The sequence below is a fragment of the Ursus arctos genome, unplaced genomic scaffold, assembly GCF_023065955.2.
Source record: "Ursus arctos isolate Adak ecotype North America unplaced genomic scaffold, UrsArc2.0 scaffold_24, whole genome shotgun sequence".
In the NCBI taxonomy this organism is placed as follows: Eukaryota; Metazoa; Chordata; class Mammalia; order Carnivora; family Ursidae; genus Ursus; species Ursus arctos.
Window position 1 is genome coordinate 8,084,404 of NW_026622919.1, and position 18,369 is coordinate 8,102,772.

Genomic DNA, 18,369 nt, shown 5'->3' on the forward strand with positions numbered 1-18,369 from the left:
GAGACATTCTCGGTTGTCAGGACCGGGAGGATGCTCCGGCATCGGGTGGGGAGAGGCCAACGATGCTGCTACACACCCCACAGGGCCCGGGACAGCCCCTACGGCACAGAACGATCTGACCTAAAATGTCCACAGTGGCAAGGCTGAGAACCCCGGATACAGGGGAGCTGTTCCAACTCCCTGAACTCTGGAGGTCTCTAGCTAACACTTCCCCGATCCGGTGTGCTCCCCTTGCCTCCAGAGTGGGCCCCACCTGCAGGTGGCTGCAGCATCGGCTCCACTGCTGGGGACTGGAGCCCAGGTAACCGTCTCTCTCCAAGATGGTTTGATGGGTCCGCGTGAGGCCCAGAGGACCCAGAGTATGTGACCACTGTCACTTCGTGGCTGGGTGACCTTGGGAACAGCTGCTTGTGCATCAGCTTCCCCATCTGTGAAATGGGGATATTAAAGGTAGGTAACACCTACAAGGTGGTCGAGAGGACTACGTGTGTTGCGACGTGTAAAACACCCACGACCACGCCTGATGCTTCATCACCTTCAGTAAATGGCCGGGATGATTATGGTCGTTTCTATTCCAGCCGGGGGACCCCAGGAGCCCTCTAATGGGTGTAGTATCAGGAGATGGGAGATGAGAGAAGAGCTGACTTTGGCCGCAGGTCATCGCCGCCAGGGGAACTGTGTGCTCTGTGCTTTGTGCTGCTGCCCGCAAGGCACATGCAGAAAGCTTTCCCCACGTGCAAGGCCCAAGACGTTAAGTAAGAGGTCGGGCTGGACACAGCCAATAAATGGGTCTCGAGGGACCCTCCAAGCATCTCATTCAGCATGTGAGAGTGCCTCCAAAGGTGGGCTGGACACCCCTGGGGTGCATCCCCACACTTGGCCTTGGGGAGACCATTGGGGTGGGCCTGGGGCTGGGGCACTGAGCACTTAGGTTTTCCCTCAAAAGCCAGCGGACTCAGCGGGCTGTGATGCTTTCCCATGCACAGGAAGGGTTTTTACAAGACTGATGTCTGGGAGAGCTGGGCTGTGACTTCTGCGCGTGTCCTGTGTGTGTGTGTGTGTGTGTGTGTGTGCGCGCGCGCGTACGTGCATGCGTGTGGGCTTTGAACTGGGGAAAAGCAAAAAAAAAGGCCTGGATGGCGCCCGGCTTGCTGTATTCCTTCTTCCCATAGGACGTGCATCTCCCCATCTCTCTCTGTCCATTAAAGGGTTCCCCGACCTTCAAAGTCCATCTCGAATGTCACGTTCTGTCTCCGATCATCTTCTTCTCCTGGAATGTTCTCCGTGCGTACCTCGTGCTTCCCTTACAGCCTTGAGCCAGTTGGGCACCGTCCTGTAGTTCTTTGTAAGCAGGGGTTTGCCCTCTATTCGACTGTAAACTCCTTGAACATGTGGGGGGCCCTTCCTAACATCTCTCTTCACTTATGACATAAGCTCTTGCACATGGCCAGGGCTCCGTGGTGGATTGGGAGTCACCCTTGAAAGGGGGCTCCCGGCTGGCTGTCGGTTGCCATTGCTGGCCTTGGTCCTGACCAGGAGGAGGTCACAGAATCAAGAAGGTTGAGGAGCATGAGCTGGAGAAGTTCGTGTGGGGTTGGGAAGGTCGCCAGGCAGTGGGGAACCCGAGCACCACCTCATTCGGGAACCCCGGGCAGTTTTAACAGTAGGACCATTCAAGGAGCCCGGCTCTGGGCTGTGAGCTGTGACCAGCACATCACGGCAATTGTCCACAGAAGAAGCCCAAAAATGAGGGGAGTTTGTGCCTGGCTCACAGACAGAGTGAAGTCTGAGTTGTGTATAGCTTGCACTGGGTCATGGTGGTGCCCCTGGGGGTCTCCCCCAGGTCTGTCCGGCGCACCCACTGTCTGTCATACTGTCTCCAAAGACATGCAGCTTCTCTGTGTCTTTGCTTCTCCCTTAACCATGGAAGTGTTGAACAATGGGGCCTGCAACGGCCCTAGAACCCGAGTGTTCTCTGACCTACTGTGGGGGCCATGGAGGAGGAGATGCAGAGAAGCCAGACCTGGTCGAGGGGAAATGGATTCAGGCCTCTAAGAAAAAGCAGAAACCACTGCCCACCGGCATGGCCTTTCCTCCTGTTGCTCATCTCTTGGGATCTGTGGTATCTGAAGATAAGGGCAGGGAGGCCAGGCCAGCATTGCACCTGCCAGGCCTCTAAGAAATAGCAGAAACCACTGCCCACCGGCATGGCCTTTCCTCCTGTTGCTCATCTCTTGGGATCTGTGGTATCTGAAGATAAGGGCAGGGAGGCCAGGCCAGCATTGCACCTGCCAGGCCTCAGCCCCCCTCCACCCTCCTTGCCTCTGCTCTCCCTCTCTCCTCCCTGCCCCTGATCTCCCCATGGATGGCCTTTCCTGGCCTTTCTCTCCCCTCCCTATTAAGCCTGGTCCGGCTCAAGTGACAGATCACTGTGGGGCTTGGCTTGACACCGAAGGGAAGGGGTGCCGTCAGGGGAGAGCCTGTGGTTTCTCCTTAATGAGCCCTTCATCCCCACCTCCCTCTCCCTGCCACTAATTTGCCACAGTCTAGACTGGCGATGGTGTCTTTGTGCTCCCTCCGGGAAGAACAAAACACAGAACACAGCAGCTTTACTGTCTCGGGAAGGCCAAGGTTTCGGTTTTTCCCCTTGCTTTTCAATCCTGTTTGGAATCTTCATAGCCCGTCCTGGAAAGGAAACCTCTCATCTGGGCTTTCCCTCCCCAAAGTCGAACAAAAGAGGGGATGGCCCACCAAACCCCACTCCCTGGGGATGCGACAGAGCATGCCCCTTGGGTCAAGTGGTGCCCGGGGAGAGCAGAATAGAGCTGCAAGAGGGAGGGAGCACCTGTGGCTTCCTTCCTGGCAGGCTGCCCTCTTGCACCGCCTTTGCCGGGCCCCAGCCTGCTGATCTAGCCCCCTCCCCCCTGCTAAGTCAGCTCCAAGCTCGTGCTTCCAAGGGACCAGCCCTGCCAGCCCGAGCCCCTGCTTCCCTTCTGCTCCCCTTCTGCTCCTTTGCCCTGGGTACCTGGGAGCCAGTCTTCTGTCTCTGCTGTTGCTAGTCCTGTCTCCCCACTGTCACCCCCACTTTGCTGCTTCTGTTCTTTGTTCTTCAGAATCCCCTCCAGGGCCCCCCCAGTTTGGGTTTCATACACAGGAAGGACCCAGCCTGCAGGCCAGCTGGTGCATTCACAGGAGCTGCTGGTGTCCTTGGCTCCCACCTGGGGCCACCCCCATGATGCTTCTCGGTTGGGTGGCAGCATAGCAGGGAAGGGGCTCCTGGGGCGGAGGTGGGTGTGGCCACGATCCTCACCCTCACCCATTTTGGTGATGTCTGACATCATTGGCAATCAACGCCATCAGCACATTCTTCCAAGTTCTGCCAATCTGGAGCCTGACACCACAGCGATTCACTGGAGCCCCGAGGGCAGGCCTGGGCGTCAGCGTTTGCTAATGCATGGCCAGGGCCGGGAGCTCTGGGCTTTAACTCAGCCTGGAGCTGATGCAAGTGATGAAGTGGAACAGGGGGTGTGGAGGGGACCAAGCCTGTCCATTGGGTCACCCCTAGCTAGCTGATGTCTCACCGATGCAGGCCATCCAGTGGAGCAGGGGGACGAGGTGGGTGACACGTGTGGGCCCATGAAGAGCAGAGCCGGGTTAAGAAGGGACATACAGGAAGATGGGAGGGGTGGAGAACCCACGGTCCAGTCCTTGTCTGGGGGTGAGGGGCCCAGGAGCTCTCGGGGGGGCGTGGAGGTCACCCGACGAGCCGGTGCTCTGCTGAGGACAGCCTGGTGGGATCCCGAGGGTGTGGCACCTGGTTGGGCTGGCAGCGCCATGCCAGAGCCAGGGCAGGGCAGGGGTCATGTGGCTTGCCAGGGATTGAAGAATGGGGTTTCTGTGCTGCTTATCAGGACGGTGGCTCCCGGACAGGATGCGGAGGAGGCTTCCATAGCCCGCCTGGCGGAGGGCTGCAGTCAGTGCGTCACCATGAGGACTTTGGACGGGGAGCCCCACCTCTGACTTACTGGTGACATGGGGCTGGCAAGTCCGGGGTTAGGCTGGGGGGACAGTGTGCGCCAACCTGTGAACGTGGCGGGGCAGGCGATGGCCATGGACAGTGAGCCTGCCGCAGAATGCTGTTTCCGCGGTCAGAAAAGGGGTACAAGAACTGGTCAGACGCTTTGCTCTTCCTCAAAGGAAAGCTTGGATTCAGGGCTTTGCAAAAGGTCAAGAAAGCTGGTTGTATTCACTTATCCATTTGGGGAGGGGAGGGATACTGGAAAAGTGTGGGGAAAAAAGGATCACCCCTTTGAGGGTCTGTTTGAGAAGGCAAGGCAGGAGCCAATGAAATATTGGCAAATGGACCCTTAAGGTTCATTTCTTAAAAAGGAGTATATTTCAAATGCCCCCTGCTCCTGAAACGGGAGCTCCCGTTTAGCAGAAGCTTCTAGAACAAGTTGCATTTCTGCCCAGGGCTGGTGGGAGTTTACAGGGCCCTATAACTCAAGCAGGGCTGGACGGTATGATCCAAAGCTGGGTTTGGATTCCTAGACCTGGGACCCAAGAAGTGAGACTCTTGACCCTGATCCCGAGGCCGGCCCTTTTCACCCTCTGCAGACAGCAGGCAGTTTGTCCTTGAGCCTGACCAGTTCCCAGAGCCCAACCCCTCTATGTCCTGCAGGAGCAGAGGAGAGAGGATCACGGTGAGCACCACAGGGGCCCAAAGAAGTGTGGTGCCAGGGCCAGACCCGCAGAGTCAGCGGGATGGCCAAGCCCGGGAGGTCGGTGTGCCTGTTGGAGTCCGCTGAGTACTCCCTTGTCCCGTTTCTGAGCTTGACTCACAGTAAAATGCCAGGTACCCATCTCCATGCCACAAGGGAATAAAGCCCAAACCGTACTGAGCACCTCACCCGTGCTGGGAACGTTCCAGGCCTGAGGTCACTGGGCCACACAGCCGTGCACAGTCCTTCATGGGCGATGTTACCATCCCCGTGCAAGCCCGGCTGTGTTATTCGTAAGGATCTGAGATGTCCAATGGTAAATGATTTGTACAAGGTTATGCAGCTCAGTGGCAGAACCCGGGTCATCTTCATGCCCAACCATCACGTTCTCTGCTTATGTGACGCCATAGAGATCGAGTGTCCCTGGGGACCAAGGACAGCATGAAGGGGTGGACGGTCTACGTCAGCCCCTTCCTCTCCGTGTGCCCTGCACCTGCACACAGTCCCTAACCTTTCTCCTTCCTGCACCTGCCACAGGTCTCACCAGGATCTCTCACACCCAGGGACGGCGTTGGGTCTAGTCCGGGGTCCCAGGTGTGTGCGGGTGCTCCTTCATGTGCCTTCTTGCTCTTTCAGGAATTTAGCCATTGGAATCGGGATCCAGAATTTCCCGGAGGGCCTGGCTGTCAGCCTCCCCTTGCGAGGGGCTGGCTTCTCCCCCTGGAGAGCCTTCTGGTAAGTGCTCCAGAGTGTCTGCTGTCAGAGTCCGCGGTCGTGTCTGATGTAAAGCTCAGAGCAGCCCTTCGTATAGGCTTCTTTCTCCGAGAGCCACCTCTTCTGACCCGGAAGTGACCCTGGAGCTCCTGCTAAAATGCCGACAATCTGTTTGAATCTTGCACCCCCAAGGGTGGAAGGAAGCTTAAGAAACTCATTCTTGACCTTCGACCTTTACATAAACTAGCCCCAATGGTCATGTTTCCTATTTCAAAATGCCTCCAGGTGTAGCCACGCCATGCCTGTTCAGTGTTGGGTTTTCTCCCCGTCAGGTAGGAAGTAATCCATTGTCTACTGTCAATGTCACACACCTTTACGTAGGCCCATCTGAGCACAGCCTGTCCCCAGGAGTCATTACATTGGCCCCGGTCAGAACCCTGGTCAATGTGAACACCAGGGTTGTGTCAGTAGGGTCTGGGAGATGATGCCTCTTGCACTCCAGCTTCATGTTTTCATAGTCCCCGTGGCCTTTCTAGTCTATTCCTTTGTGTTACTTTTTCAGTGACACGTAAGGTGAGTCCTCAGTTTTCAGAGGGGAGAACCATGGCCCAGAGAGTCAGACAACCTGCTCTCGGTGGTGACTCCAAGACTAGAAGTCTAATCTGTCCCTCGACTCAGGACTCCGAGCCCCAGAATACCTCTTTGTCAAAACAATCACTGCTCTAGAATGTACGGTGAGGGCATTTTAAAAGACTGTTAATAACAACAATTTAAAAATGCCTTCCGTTTTATGGGACCTTATGACTTACAAGTTCTTACACATACTTACATTATTTTATTTTCCCCTCTCTTGTCTCTTTCTCCATTGTTGGAGTCTACAGAACAGAGGACGGAGTGAGGGCAGGCAAATGGCCTTAGAGATTTGGTTCAAATGTGAGTTCCGGGAGCCCCAAAGCTGTGACTGGTGTCTCATATAGGAGGGGCACTATGGAACAGGAGGCGAGGGAATGGGGGGCCTTGTGGTCAGCGTCTGGACCCCAAGATTAAACACTTTTTCTTCTCAGTCCAGTCTGGGCTTGACGTCAAACTCACTCTTTTTCTGAAGTGACAAGGCCAAGGCCAGGAATTGTATACACACTACAGAATTGCAAAGTCTGCTGACCCATGCATACAGCATAAGTCTGGAAGCAGTGTGCCCTTAGAGAGTCCTGCAGTGTAGACAGTGTCTCCTCATGCCAACAGTCTACTCCTGGCCAGGGAGAAGCAGGAGAGTGGGGAGCTTCACAGCCCTGTCCTGTCACTGAGGAGGCCAGCTGGGCAGGGAAATGCCCCAGTGCACTTCTGGGTTTCTCTAGCCCCATTTTACAGATGGAGAGATTAAGGCTCACAGGCAGTATATCTTGCCCAATGCCCACACAAGAGATAATGGGAAAGATGTCCCAACTCCCTTTGGTATTCAACGCAACAGCTGGCCGGGCTCAGCTGTGGGGAGCGGGTACTGGCTTCTCTCCTGCTCTCTGAATCCTCAGGGCTCATGCAGGCTGCTGTTTTCATCCGGGCTCCTGTGATTTCAAGCAACAGAGATCCACTCTCACTATAGCTCAAATAAAGGGATTCTTTTTAAAAGAAGAAGTCTCACCTTAATCCAAGATGGGGGCAGTGGGGACCAGCTCTCAGTAGATACCTGGCCGGGTAGGTCCACCTCTTCGGCCAGGGGGTGTGGTTACAGCTGCTTCGGAAGGGGTGCAGTGGTGGCTTGAACCCCCAAACCTAGCAGGCACAGCCGTCCTTGGGAAATGTCCACACCACTCCTAATCAGTGTCCTGCCGGTCAAGAGACAATGTCGACGTTGGCCGGTGAACAGACAGAGGACATGTGGGGTATCTGTACAGTGGGATATTACTCATAAAAAGAATGAAGTGAACGCTGATATGTGTTATGACACGGGCACACCTTGAGAACATTATGCGAGGTGCAATAAGCCAGCATTGCATGAGTCCCTTTATATGAAATATCCAGAATAAACAAATCCATAGAGACAAAAAAGCAGATCAGTGGTTGCCGGGAGCTGGGGGAGGGAGGGCTGGGGAGTGGCTGCGAATGGGTATGGGGTTTCCTTTTGTGGCGATGAGAATGTTCTGGAACCAGGTCATGGTGATGGTTGCACAACCCTGTGACTATACTAAAACCACTGAACTGTACAGATGAAATGGGCGTGCCCTATGGTATGTGAATTAGATCCCAATCATGCTGTTATGGCAAACAGACAATGCAGAAGACTTAAAACCCTACAGGACACCCGGGAGGGGGCACCTGCCGTGTCGGAGAAGGTCGGGGAAGAAGGAGGTGGCTGCAGACGCAACGAAATCCTTTTGCACTGCCAGGCGCAGCTACGATGCGGAATGAGGCGTCTGTGTTCTGGGGCTGAGTCAGCAGTCTGAGCACGCTGGCGATGTGTCTGCCTGACCCTCCCCATGGTGGCACATGTCTCTGGTCTCTCCTTAGGTACGGGCAGCTGAGCGGCATGGTGGAGCCGCTGGCCGGGGTCTTTGGTGCCTTTGCCGTGGTGCTGGCTGAGCCCCTCCTGCCCTATGCCCTGGCCTTTGCTGCTGGCGCCATGGTCTATGTGGTCATGGACGACATCATCCCCGAGGCTCAGATCAGGTTGGAGAGCAAACCGTCCCTCATCTGCCCCTGGCCAGTTTCCCATTCCCGGGGCCTCAGCCTCCAGATCTTACCGTCCTTCATCTGTTACTCCTTTCTTTGCTCTTACCGCTTCCCGCCCCCTCCCAAGATCATCCCCCCCCCCTTTTCAGCTGTGCTCTCTGAAATGAAAGAGAGACAAGTAAGGGGTGGCGGGGGCGGGGGTGAGATTGGAGAGACGGAGCAGTAACACTAGGAGCATATACACTCCACTAATCCAGGTGATTAGTTTTGCGTATGTCCCTTTCTCTCCCCACCCCTCTCTTTCTGGGTTTTTCTGGGGCTGGAATGAGGGGAGCGGTGAGCTCTGATAGCCAGAGCTATCCATCCATAGTCTCATTGTGTTGCTGTGGGCCGGGTGTCAGGGGGTAGGGGCTCGCTTTCTTTGTTTCATTTGGTTTTTATAGCAGAATGATGTGGAGGTCAGACTCAATAATACCATCGAGAATTTAATTGCCACTCTGTATTATTCAAGGATATTTTCCAGAGCCAGGAGAGGTATCTTTGGGCATGTTACTTCTGCATGCCTCAGTTTCCCCACGAGTAACACGGGAATAATGACAGCACCGATCTCATGTGACCATCCTTTGTGGTTACATGAGTTAGTTTGCCTGGCATGTAGCAAGCCCCAAGAAATGTTACTTGTCAATATTGTTCTTATTAATCGTAGTGGTGTACTTTCTGTTGGAATTGGACCTCACAGAGGATGCTTTCAGCTTGGATGGTGTCCCAGAGTGCATTAAGGTCTTCCTTCCCTTCCTTCCTAGTGGTAACGGGAAACTGGCCTCCTGGGCCTCCATTCTGGGATTTGTGGTGATGATGTCCCTCGATGTTGGCCTGGGCTAGTGCGAGATGCTTCAGACCCCAGGAAAAGCAGCACCAGGAAACTGCAATGGTTGGCTTCAACGGGACCACAAGCCTCTTTTCTTTACATTAAAACACTTTTCCTTTCTCTCCTTTTCATCTCATTATCCTGATTGACTCTGATTATAGTAAGACAATTTTTACTCTTCTTTGGAGGGAGATCTTAATTTTATTTAGAATGTCAAGGTGTCACGGAACTCCAGATTTTCGTTTGGCCACTAAATAGAATCTTTCTTCGGCGAGATTACCAAGGACACACAGATCAGGGAAATCTCTGCTGTCATACCCTCAGTCTCCCTCGCTGGGCTCAGTGGCAGCTTCTCAAGGTCACCACCTGCAGGAGCAAGCTACCAAGAGAGAAGCCTCCTAAGCATTTTTGCCACGTGACTCAGAGCCGAATGGCCAGGACATCTCTCGTCTGTCCCTCGTGATCGTTCACCACTGATCATCTACCCGTGAGACCGGAACTGGAACGTCATGGACATAGCAACCCACTCTCCAAGGTCCAGCCAGCCCAAGAGGAATATGCCTTCCTCTGTGTCCCCCGAGGGAGATGGTGTACGGGAGGGGACACAGACAAAGGGAAGGAAATCGGTTAGTCTTTCTCTTTCTTTCTTTTTTATTTCACTTTTTTTAAGGCGAAGATTGGCACTGTTGATGTTAAGGGGATTAGGGAATTCAGACAACCATGAACACAGGGTGTGAGTGCAGCTTTGGTGAGAGACCTCTGCTCTCTATGGATTCCAGAGCAAAGGGGTTTGTCATGGTGTCCAAATCCCCTAGACATTCATTTTGATAAATGTATAGCCTTCCCTTTTCTAAGAGACTTGGGGACACCAGCGGACAGCCGGAACTCAGACTCCTGTGTGGTTATGGAGGGAGCCACTTAAGCTAACCTGAGTGAGAGAAAGACATTTGGAATCTGCACTAGGTCCTTCCCTGTTGACCAAGTGACTTGTAACCTTGGACACTTAAGCTGTCGCAGGCTTTGCTCGAGTTTGGCCAGAAAGCTTAGGATGAAGAAGGAAGAAGGGGTAGGAAGAAAAAGAGAGATTTTTTACATTCCCCTTGTAAGGTAAATCTTAGCCAAGTCATCATCCTGAAATGACTCTAAAGGGATGACTTGAACTACACTAGAAGCCAATCTGCTCCATCCTACACGTAGTTTCTCGAGCAGGGGTGATAGAATTTGTCTGTTTCAAACGGAGCTAATGCCTGCCGTCCTCTTGGTCAAAGTAGCATATGGGACCTTGAGTGGGCTCTGCCAGCAAGGCAGGCAGCCCAAGACCCGGGTGTTCAGGCGCTGTGCTTATCAGTGCCTGCCCTCTGAGTTTACATGTCGACTTGCTTCCAAGGGTGAATACCTTGCTCTGTGAAATCTCTAAGACCTCAAAGGCCAACCGTACGCTGGGTCTATGTATGTTCTTCTGGAGCACTGATGATCACAATGGAAGACACATTCAGAGATTCTGATTGGTTGAAATTAATTGGTTTGCTAGTTGGTGTATGTGTATTTTTATGTCTTTGTATGTAGTTCTACATAATGCAAACTTTCTGATGGACAAGACCTCATAACTGTGATTAATATCAATAAAAGGGATATTGTTGTGGATACGCTGTGTCCGGTCCTTCTCCAAGCTGCTTCTTGCCAGGGTTGATAATATAAGTAACTAAAGTTAGTCCTAACATCTCCCCTACCTCATATTAGTAGAAGCAAAGGCTTACACCAGTCCATGTGAACCATTTCCACGTGGTGATGGAATTTGATGAGTGTGTTAGATGACCCATACATAATGGACAGCCTGGGTCACACATGACATTCAGTACTTTAGGGACAATCGCCTGGTGTCCCGTGCTTCTCATGCTAGCACAGCAACCCCAGGACCTCTATAACCATTATATGTCAACAAATTCAGACTCATTTAGACTTACATTCTTCCCTCCATTGTTGAGCACCCTAAAAATCTATTCCTACGCATAGTTTCCCCCGATTTGTCAGTAAAATTAGAAAAATCCCGAAATGATGTTGGTTTCAAATCCTTATTCTTCCCGGTTTGAGTTTGCCATTGCCCTTCCTTTGGAGGCATGCTGGGATATAACTGATCATTTCTGGAGACAATACAGGGTAGTGCATGAGGAGAACTGGCTTTCTTTTGCAGGGTGACGCCTTCAGGCAAAGCAATTGCAGTGTCTTCAAGAAGTGTTTCAGAAGACTGGAGGAAGGGCAGTGTGTTTCAGCTGACAAAGGAGGCTCTTTGAGGATTTAGAATTCAGAAAATTCCAAGGTTTTCAAATCTTCCCATATATCTCTGTTTTGCTTTTCTGGGTCCCACTGCTTCCTGACCAATGATTTCTATGGAAAGGCTGTAACTTTACCAGCACAGACATTCAGCCACTCATTGGGATCAAATTTTGCATTTGTTTTTCTACTTTTCTCAGCCTTACGGACACAAGAGGTAAGAGGATATTTAGGAACTATCATAAGAGATCTCAAGGTTTCAGTCTTTTCCTTGAGCTAATATTTCAGGACTGGAGCTTACAAGTGTATCTTCTCTAAGCTTCTAGCACTGCCTGACGGGACTGCTTCTCAGTCCTCATATCCTTGACTGTTTGATGGTGGCAACTTGTTCCCTCAAGGCTTTGTCTTTGATGGGCCCTTCATTCTAGGTGACTGTAAGTGAGAGATGGGGGTAGGTGTTAGCCTCTGGATCTTCTCTGGGAACCTGTCAAAAACAGTCTCAGCCTGCTGTTCTGAGGGAAGGACCAAAAGGCCATTAGGTGAAGACTGTGGGTCGGACAGGGTGCTATGCACCCTCTCACCTCCTTTAAAGCTCGACTTCCATATTATTATCGCCCCACTTTGCTGACAAGGAAGGTGAGGTCCAGGAAGTCTTACTATCGCCAAGGTGGTGATAGGCAGTGGCAGGATTGGTTCTGCTTTGCGCGGAGGAGGCAGAAACCGACCTCCCAGACCCTACTCCCTAAAGCTTTCCAGGTGCAACGTTCTGCACCCCTCCACCGTCTAATAAGTGGTTGAATCTGTGAAAGTTGGAAGCACCTGGGAGCCCAGGGGGTCGTTCTTTTCCCGCCGTCCTTCTAAACTGAGGTATGATTTACATATAACAAAGGCACAGATCTTAAATGTATACAGTTCCACCAATTTTTACCTACGCGCCCTTGGGCCGAGCCCCGCGACAGGGTCTTGGGAAGCCACAGGCATGGGTTCCCCAGCTCTCAGGTGCTCTCCACCCCCTGGCTACGTGCCCTGGTCAGCCGCCCGGCCCGCAGGTGCCACCCGCCTGCCCGGCCAGGTGAGGCTGGGCTGCCCGCGCGGGCGCACGTTCTGGGGCGCGGCGGGCGCCGGGTCTCTGGGAGCCTGCTGGGCCGGCCTCTCCCGGGTGCCTGGCGCGGCGCCGCGGGCGGGTCCCCCGGCTGGCTCGCGGGCGGCTGTTTACCTGCGCGGGGCGGGGCCGAGGAGCGGGGGCGGGGTTCCGGGATGCTCTGGGACCCGCCCCTCTCGGCCGCCCCCCTGCAAGGAACTCGCGAAGCCTTCACCCCGCTAGGCTGCAGCGAGGCCTTTGCTGCTCCACCGAAGGGACCGCTGGCTTTCCAGGACTCCTGGCTGTCTGCAGGCTTGTCCGTTGCAGGGGTGGGCCCGGATTTGGGGGATCCGAAGTTTATACAATTTGAGGAGCGCTCTTCGGGGAAAATAAAAGGGCACACACACAATTAGGCACCGGGCTTTGGAAGGGGCACCTGAGAGCAGGGTCCCTGCGGTTCAGGCCTCAGTGGCTGTAAGGTAAGTTAACCTCTGTAAGTACACCCCGAGCTGTAATGGACCCTGCCTGACAGCGCTAGGGGAGCTTAGAGGTTGCAGAACTAACAAAGTTTCATTGAGTTCACTTTGTGATCATCTTCCTGACACGGCCCAGCCCCTGCAGCTGTGACGGGGGGGTGCTTGTGTGTTCACAGGCAGGAGAAATACTACTCAAAATTGTGCTTCTCTGTCCTGGAGCCAAAGGAGCTACACCAGGAGGGAGTGTTTCCTTCTTCCCGCAGGAAGCAGGAGGAAGGCTGGCCCTGGGCTGCAGTGAGCATGGGGGAGACAGCAACCCTAAGCCTTCCTTTGGAGGCTCCACTCAACCCTCTTCCTTTCTAGTTCTCCTCTTGACAGTACCTGGGCTTTGCCAGCAACTTGGTAGCAAAGGGGCCCTGCGTGGCCACCGTCTGTCCCCAAGAACTGTCACTGAGATCTATGCAGTTTCTGATGGGGCTGCTCACTCAACCTCAGGAACCCCAAGCGTCCTTAGGGCATCTGGCTGTGCCCTCTGTTCCAAGACATGGAAGATGTAAGTGGATGGATGAGGGAAAAGAGCAGCTGGATTACGTGGGCCCAGGGAAAGGCCTAGGATTCTTTTGGCACAGGGTAAACCTTGGGACCTGTATCCCAGCACGCCTTGATTCTCCCCCCAGATTAAGAGATCAGGCCAGAAATTGTGTGGCATCTCCTCTGATGTAGTCTCCACTCTCTGGCGAACTACGAGCCGCAGTGGTAACAAGTCTTTTAGTGGCCTTGCTGGCTAGCATGGAGGGCGATGGGTCTAGCGTGTTTGCAGTTGGTGAGGACCCAGGTCTGGGGTCTAAGGCCAGGCTTAACTCCCTTCACTGATGGCAAGCCGTGACCTCCAAGCAGTCCAGGATGTGTCAGGGAAGAAGGAAAATGTAGGACAAGCCTGGGGGAAGCATCCTGAGCGAGGGGACCCCTTGGGCATAGCTTGGTTCACTTTCTAGGTGTGCAGTCAGGGTGTTGGAGGTGTACCCCCTTCTCAGACCTGGCCTTTTAGCTTTAGGGTTGGACATGCACTTGGGTCTGCAGTCCACACTGGTCACTACCGCACCGTGGAGGGTGTCCCATCGCAAAGAACAGTCTGCTGTTTTAAGATTAGTACTTAGATTTCTGTTTCATCAGAGTTTCTCTTGAACAGAGGCCTGCTCCCTTTCTGCTGTTGCAGTGAAAATGCTGGTCAAACTTACTATGTGAAATTATGAGGAATATAAAATTGGTCGTTTACTAACAAGCCTATAACATAGGTTAAAAAGAGAAAAGACGGCTCGTAAATAAATGGTTCATGAATGTATAGATTTCTTCCTCGTGGGCATTGGTCATATTTAGTAACTTGGTGGGAGATGGTCACTGTATTAGTTCTCCAGTGTTGTATAACTACCACCAGCTGTGTGGCCTAAATCAACACACATTATTGTATCAATTTCTCTGGGTCAGGGGTCTGGACACGGTTTAACTGGATCCTCTGCTCAGGGTCTCACAAGGCTGTAGTCAAAGTGTTGGCTGGGCTGTATTTTCTGGAGGCTCAACTGGGGAAGAGTCCACTTCCAAGCACATGCGTGTGGTTGGCAGAATTCAGTTGTTGGCAGTTGTAGGACCGGGACCCAGCTCCTTGCTGACTGTTGGCTGTGGGCTTTCCTTAGCTCTGAGGGGCCTCCTGCAGTTCCTAGAGGCCGCTCACAATTTCTTGGCCCACGGGCTTTCCAACATGGCTGCTTCCTTCATCAAACCGGCCTCTGCGGGAGTGTGCTAGCAAGAGGGAGTCTTTTATCATGCAGCAGAATCATAGGAGTGACATCCTATCACCTTTGCCGTGTTCTCTGGGCTCATAAACCCAGGTCACATGAGTTGATCTCATAGGTTCACGGTCATCCTTTTCATCAATCAGGCTACGCATGGTGCAGTAGACCACGTGGGTAAGAGATGACTTTATTCTCTCTCGCACGTCCACTTCAGAGTGGTGCAGTGAAAACCTGGAATGGTTGAATGAAGGGGGGGGGGAGACTGGAGTCAAGGGTGCCCACCTGGAGAGATGGACTGTGCTCTGTGAGCCCTGGGGATCCTGGTCCTTCTGCCCTCCTTGGAGGGATGTCCGTGGGCTGATCCCCCAGACCTGTGGGTCAGAGCTGTGACCAACTCTTGACTTCTTTACATGACCCAGCAGCAGGAACTGGGGATGCTGAATGCTTGGGGAGGATCACCTGCAAGTCTACTCCCTCCTACCCCATCTTCTGTCATTAGCAGAACAGAGCTGAGTAGACATGCTTCAGAGTCCAGTGACAGTTTCCCTGCAGACATGGGAAGAGGCAGAGATGCCTGAATGTTGGTCACTCTCTTTAGTTTGTTCTAGAAGCTTTTACAGATCAGCTCCTGTTACATATTTCACGGCAGTGGTCACCCGTGTCTCAGCCATTGGCTGTACTTTGCAGGCAAGAGGGAAGGAAGGGAGATACAAAGACAACAATGACCAAACACCAGTCTACACCTATAAGAGTGTAGAGACCTAGCAACCTCCCAGGGATTTTTTAATGTATATCTGTGTGCATTCACACCTTGTGTAAATAGACTTACATAATAGCAACAACAACAACAAAAACCTTGGAGATCAGAATCAAGCCTTAACTTTCTTTCTTTGGAACCTAGACTTTAATGTCAGGGAGATGTGAGATGCGTAGACTTTTGGGTCATCTGGGAGAGCTTAAAGTGGACCACGCTCTGGAAACGGGAAGGGTTCATGAACCTATACTGTCCTCCTTCCTCGAGCTGTTTCTTTACCCAATAGGTTATGCATCTTTAGGAGGAGGGGTGAGGTAGGCGTGTGTGTTTGTTTAATGTAGAATTCTTGGCAAGTGTAAATTTCTTGGCAAACCTATCAGTTTGGCAGGTGCTGAAAGGTTCTTTTTCCAAACCAGGAAAACTGTGCTGCCAGTTTCCCTTCATCATCTTCACAGCCCCACCAGGCAGAGCGCCCACGTCTCCTAGCCCTCCGTAGACCCAGGCACGAGCCACAGCGACAGTCTCTGGGTGGATGACGCAGCCATCAAGGCTCAAGCTTTTCCTCAATGGGCTCTGTCATTCTGAACATGCGTTTCCCAGGTGTGAAAGACAAGGGTGAAGACGGGTGGGTCGTTTAACCTCATCGTAGGGTTGGGGTTGTGGTAGGGTTGGGATAGAGGAGGCAGGATAAAGAGGAAGGAGAGAGGGACGTTAAGAGGGATCCAGACTGGGACCATTGGCACCATCTTCACCACTGGGGACATGTGCTACCGCAGCCCTGGACGGCCAGACGTCATGGCTGCAGGCAAAGGCAGGATTCTTGAAGGCAGCTCCGCGAGAATTCACAGCACTGACTGCATGTCCGGGGAAGATGACGATGCTGATAGCCTGGCAGGTCGTGCTCAGCCTTGGCAGGGGAGCTCCAAGCAGGGCTTTGTGGTTTGGAAAAGCACAGCAAACAAGTAGGGCACAGGGCCACCTCGGCAATACCACCTTCTGTGCCCAGGGCTGCCACCGCCACCCACACACCAGCTCCTCCCACTGAGACCCGCTTTCATTTCCTCCCCACTTTCATTGATGGGGGAGGCGGGTCCCACCTGTTTGGTCCCTGGGGCTGTTACCCATAAGCACCCGATACCTTGCTTTTTCTGGGTCATGGACTTGCTGTGTTGCTGGAGCCCCGTGAATTGGTTAGAGATTTTGTTGGCAGGTGTAAAGAGGAATCGAGCCAGCCCAGGGGATGATATGTCTGCATACGTAAGGGAGGGTAGGGTCTTGCCAATCAGGAGAGAGAGGGCACTGGTGCGTTTGGATGTGACTGTGACATTCAGGGAGTGGACGGGTGATTTTTGATATTCCCTCTAATCTTGATCTCCACCAACACAATCCACGAAGAACAAAAATAGCAAGAGGAAAAGATTCAGTGGGCAACGTCAGCTTGGGGGAGCACCAGCTGAAAATGGAGCTCTTGCAAACAGCCTGCAGAAATGATAACAGTGTCCTTCAGGCCATGTGAGATGCTTGACCGAGGGGGGCTTAGATGGTTAGCCGGGGTTATGCCCGGCAATCTGCCCTTTCTCCTGCTCATAAGTCTTTGTGAAGACTCAGACAGCTTCCTTCTGAACCATGCCCACGGCTTGGACCAAATGCATCCCGTGTTTGGGAACGGTCTCAGTCCATCTGATCTCTGCTGTGACAAAGTCTGGTGCTACAGCGGAAGTATTTGGGGAGTAAATGTCACCAGATGCTGCTCTGTCCCACCGAAAATGACGAGCGGTTTACTGTCCACCACTGCAGTCACTGACTCCCCTTCCTGCTGCTCTCTGGTTACAGCCACAACGACGACAACAACCAGTCTCCTTTAGCCGCTATAATTTCAAAGCAAGGCCAGATCTGATCATTTGCTTTACAACGCATATGGAAGTCTTATGTTGGCAGATTTAGTCTTTCCTCTGTGTTTTTGATCTTTCAAAGTTGTTTCTGTTCAAATTTTATTATGGAGAACTTTGAACCTGCACCTTAAGTAAATAGAATGGTATCACGAGCCCCCTTGTATCCGTCAGTCAGTTCCAGCAGCCCCAGCCTGTCTGGCCCCCCTTACCTCCCTCGTCCTCATTATTTTGAAAAAAAAAAGGAAGAAAGCAAGAAAGAAAGGGAAAGAAAGAAAGAAGGAATGGGGGAGGGGAGGGAAAGGAAAGGAATCCTAGACATTTGTGTCATTTTGTTCATAAACAGGTCACTATGTATCTCAAAAAAGGAAAGCATTTATTTTTTACGTGACCCTGATACCATTATCATACCCCTCCCCAAAGTGACATTATATAATTTGTTTTAAATATTTCATATACCTTATTCCCTCTCTTTAAGTTGAGTGGTGGCCTTTGGCCAAAAACAATACAATCTTGCCTGATATTATTTAGCTCACATATCCTATATTTCTAAAGGAATTGGTGCTTTTCTCAAAACTCATTCATTGGCTCATTTCCTTTCCCTAAATAAGCCTATGGGGGTAAGCGTGAAGAATGAGACCCAGGGAGCGTGGCTTGCAATCAGCACTAATCCTAACCGTGAACTTGCCTTGCCCCCATGGCCGAGGCAGCTTGTGCCAGTGACCCCACCCAGAGGGACAGCGAATTTGAACACACCCTCCTTGCTTGTCCCTCCCTCTGTGCTGAGTGCCAGAGCCCAGCTAGGAGTCTGCAATGGAACGGTTGTTGGCTGAAGGAAAAGGCTTGTATATTCCTGGCCACGTGGCTAGCCAGCATGTGGATGGACAGTGGGAAGGGGGGGGGGGGCATCGGACAGAACAAGAGCCAAGAATGATTTGCAGCCCTTGTCGAGAAACACACACACTAATGTGGACAGCGGCAGCACTGGCTCCCTCCGGGCTCTCTTGGACCACAATATCCCCCAGCTTCTGTAGAGCCTGCCACCTCTCTGGCTGCAAAGGATGGTGGCCCACCTTTCTGGTTGGTGTTGCATTTGTAGGGAATCTCATTTGGAAATCTGTCCTTCCATGTTCCCTCT

At 52.5% G+C, this 18,369-nt stretch overlaps 1 protein-coding gene across 14 annotated transcripts in view; it reads left to right on the forward strand.

Moving 5' to 3' along the window:
- Positions 1-18,369, forward strand: part of SLC39A11 (solute carrier family 39 member 11) — a 565,309-nt gene that overhangs the window by 392,302 nt on the left and 154,638 nt on the right. For 11 of the 14 annotated variants that reach the window (XM_057318037.1, XM_057318040.1, XM_057318035.1 and 8 more), the window contains 3 exons: positions 5,358-5,456; positions 7,941-8,099; positions 8,906-10,614. The exons of 2 other annotated variants lie outside the window; for them this stretch is intronic. In XM_057318037.1, the coding sequence (XP_057174020.1) occupies positions 5,358-5,456; positions 7,941-8,099; positions 8,906-8,984 (337 nt within the window). In that variant the 3' untranslated portion in view covers positions 8,985-10,614. Of the gene's footprint in view, positions 1-5,357; positions 5,457-7,940; positions 10,615-18,369 lie in introns of those variants that run through there. One more of the 14 variants, XM_057318034.1, reaches the window with a different exon arrangement.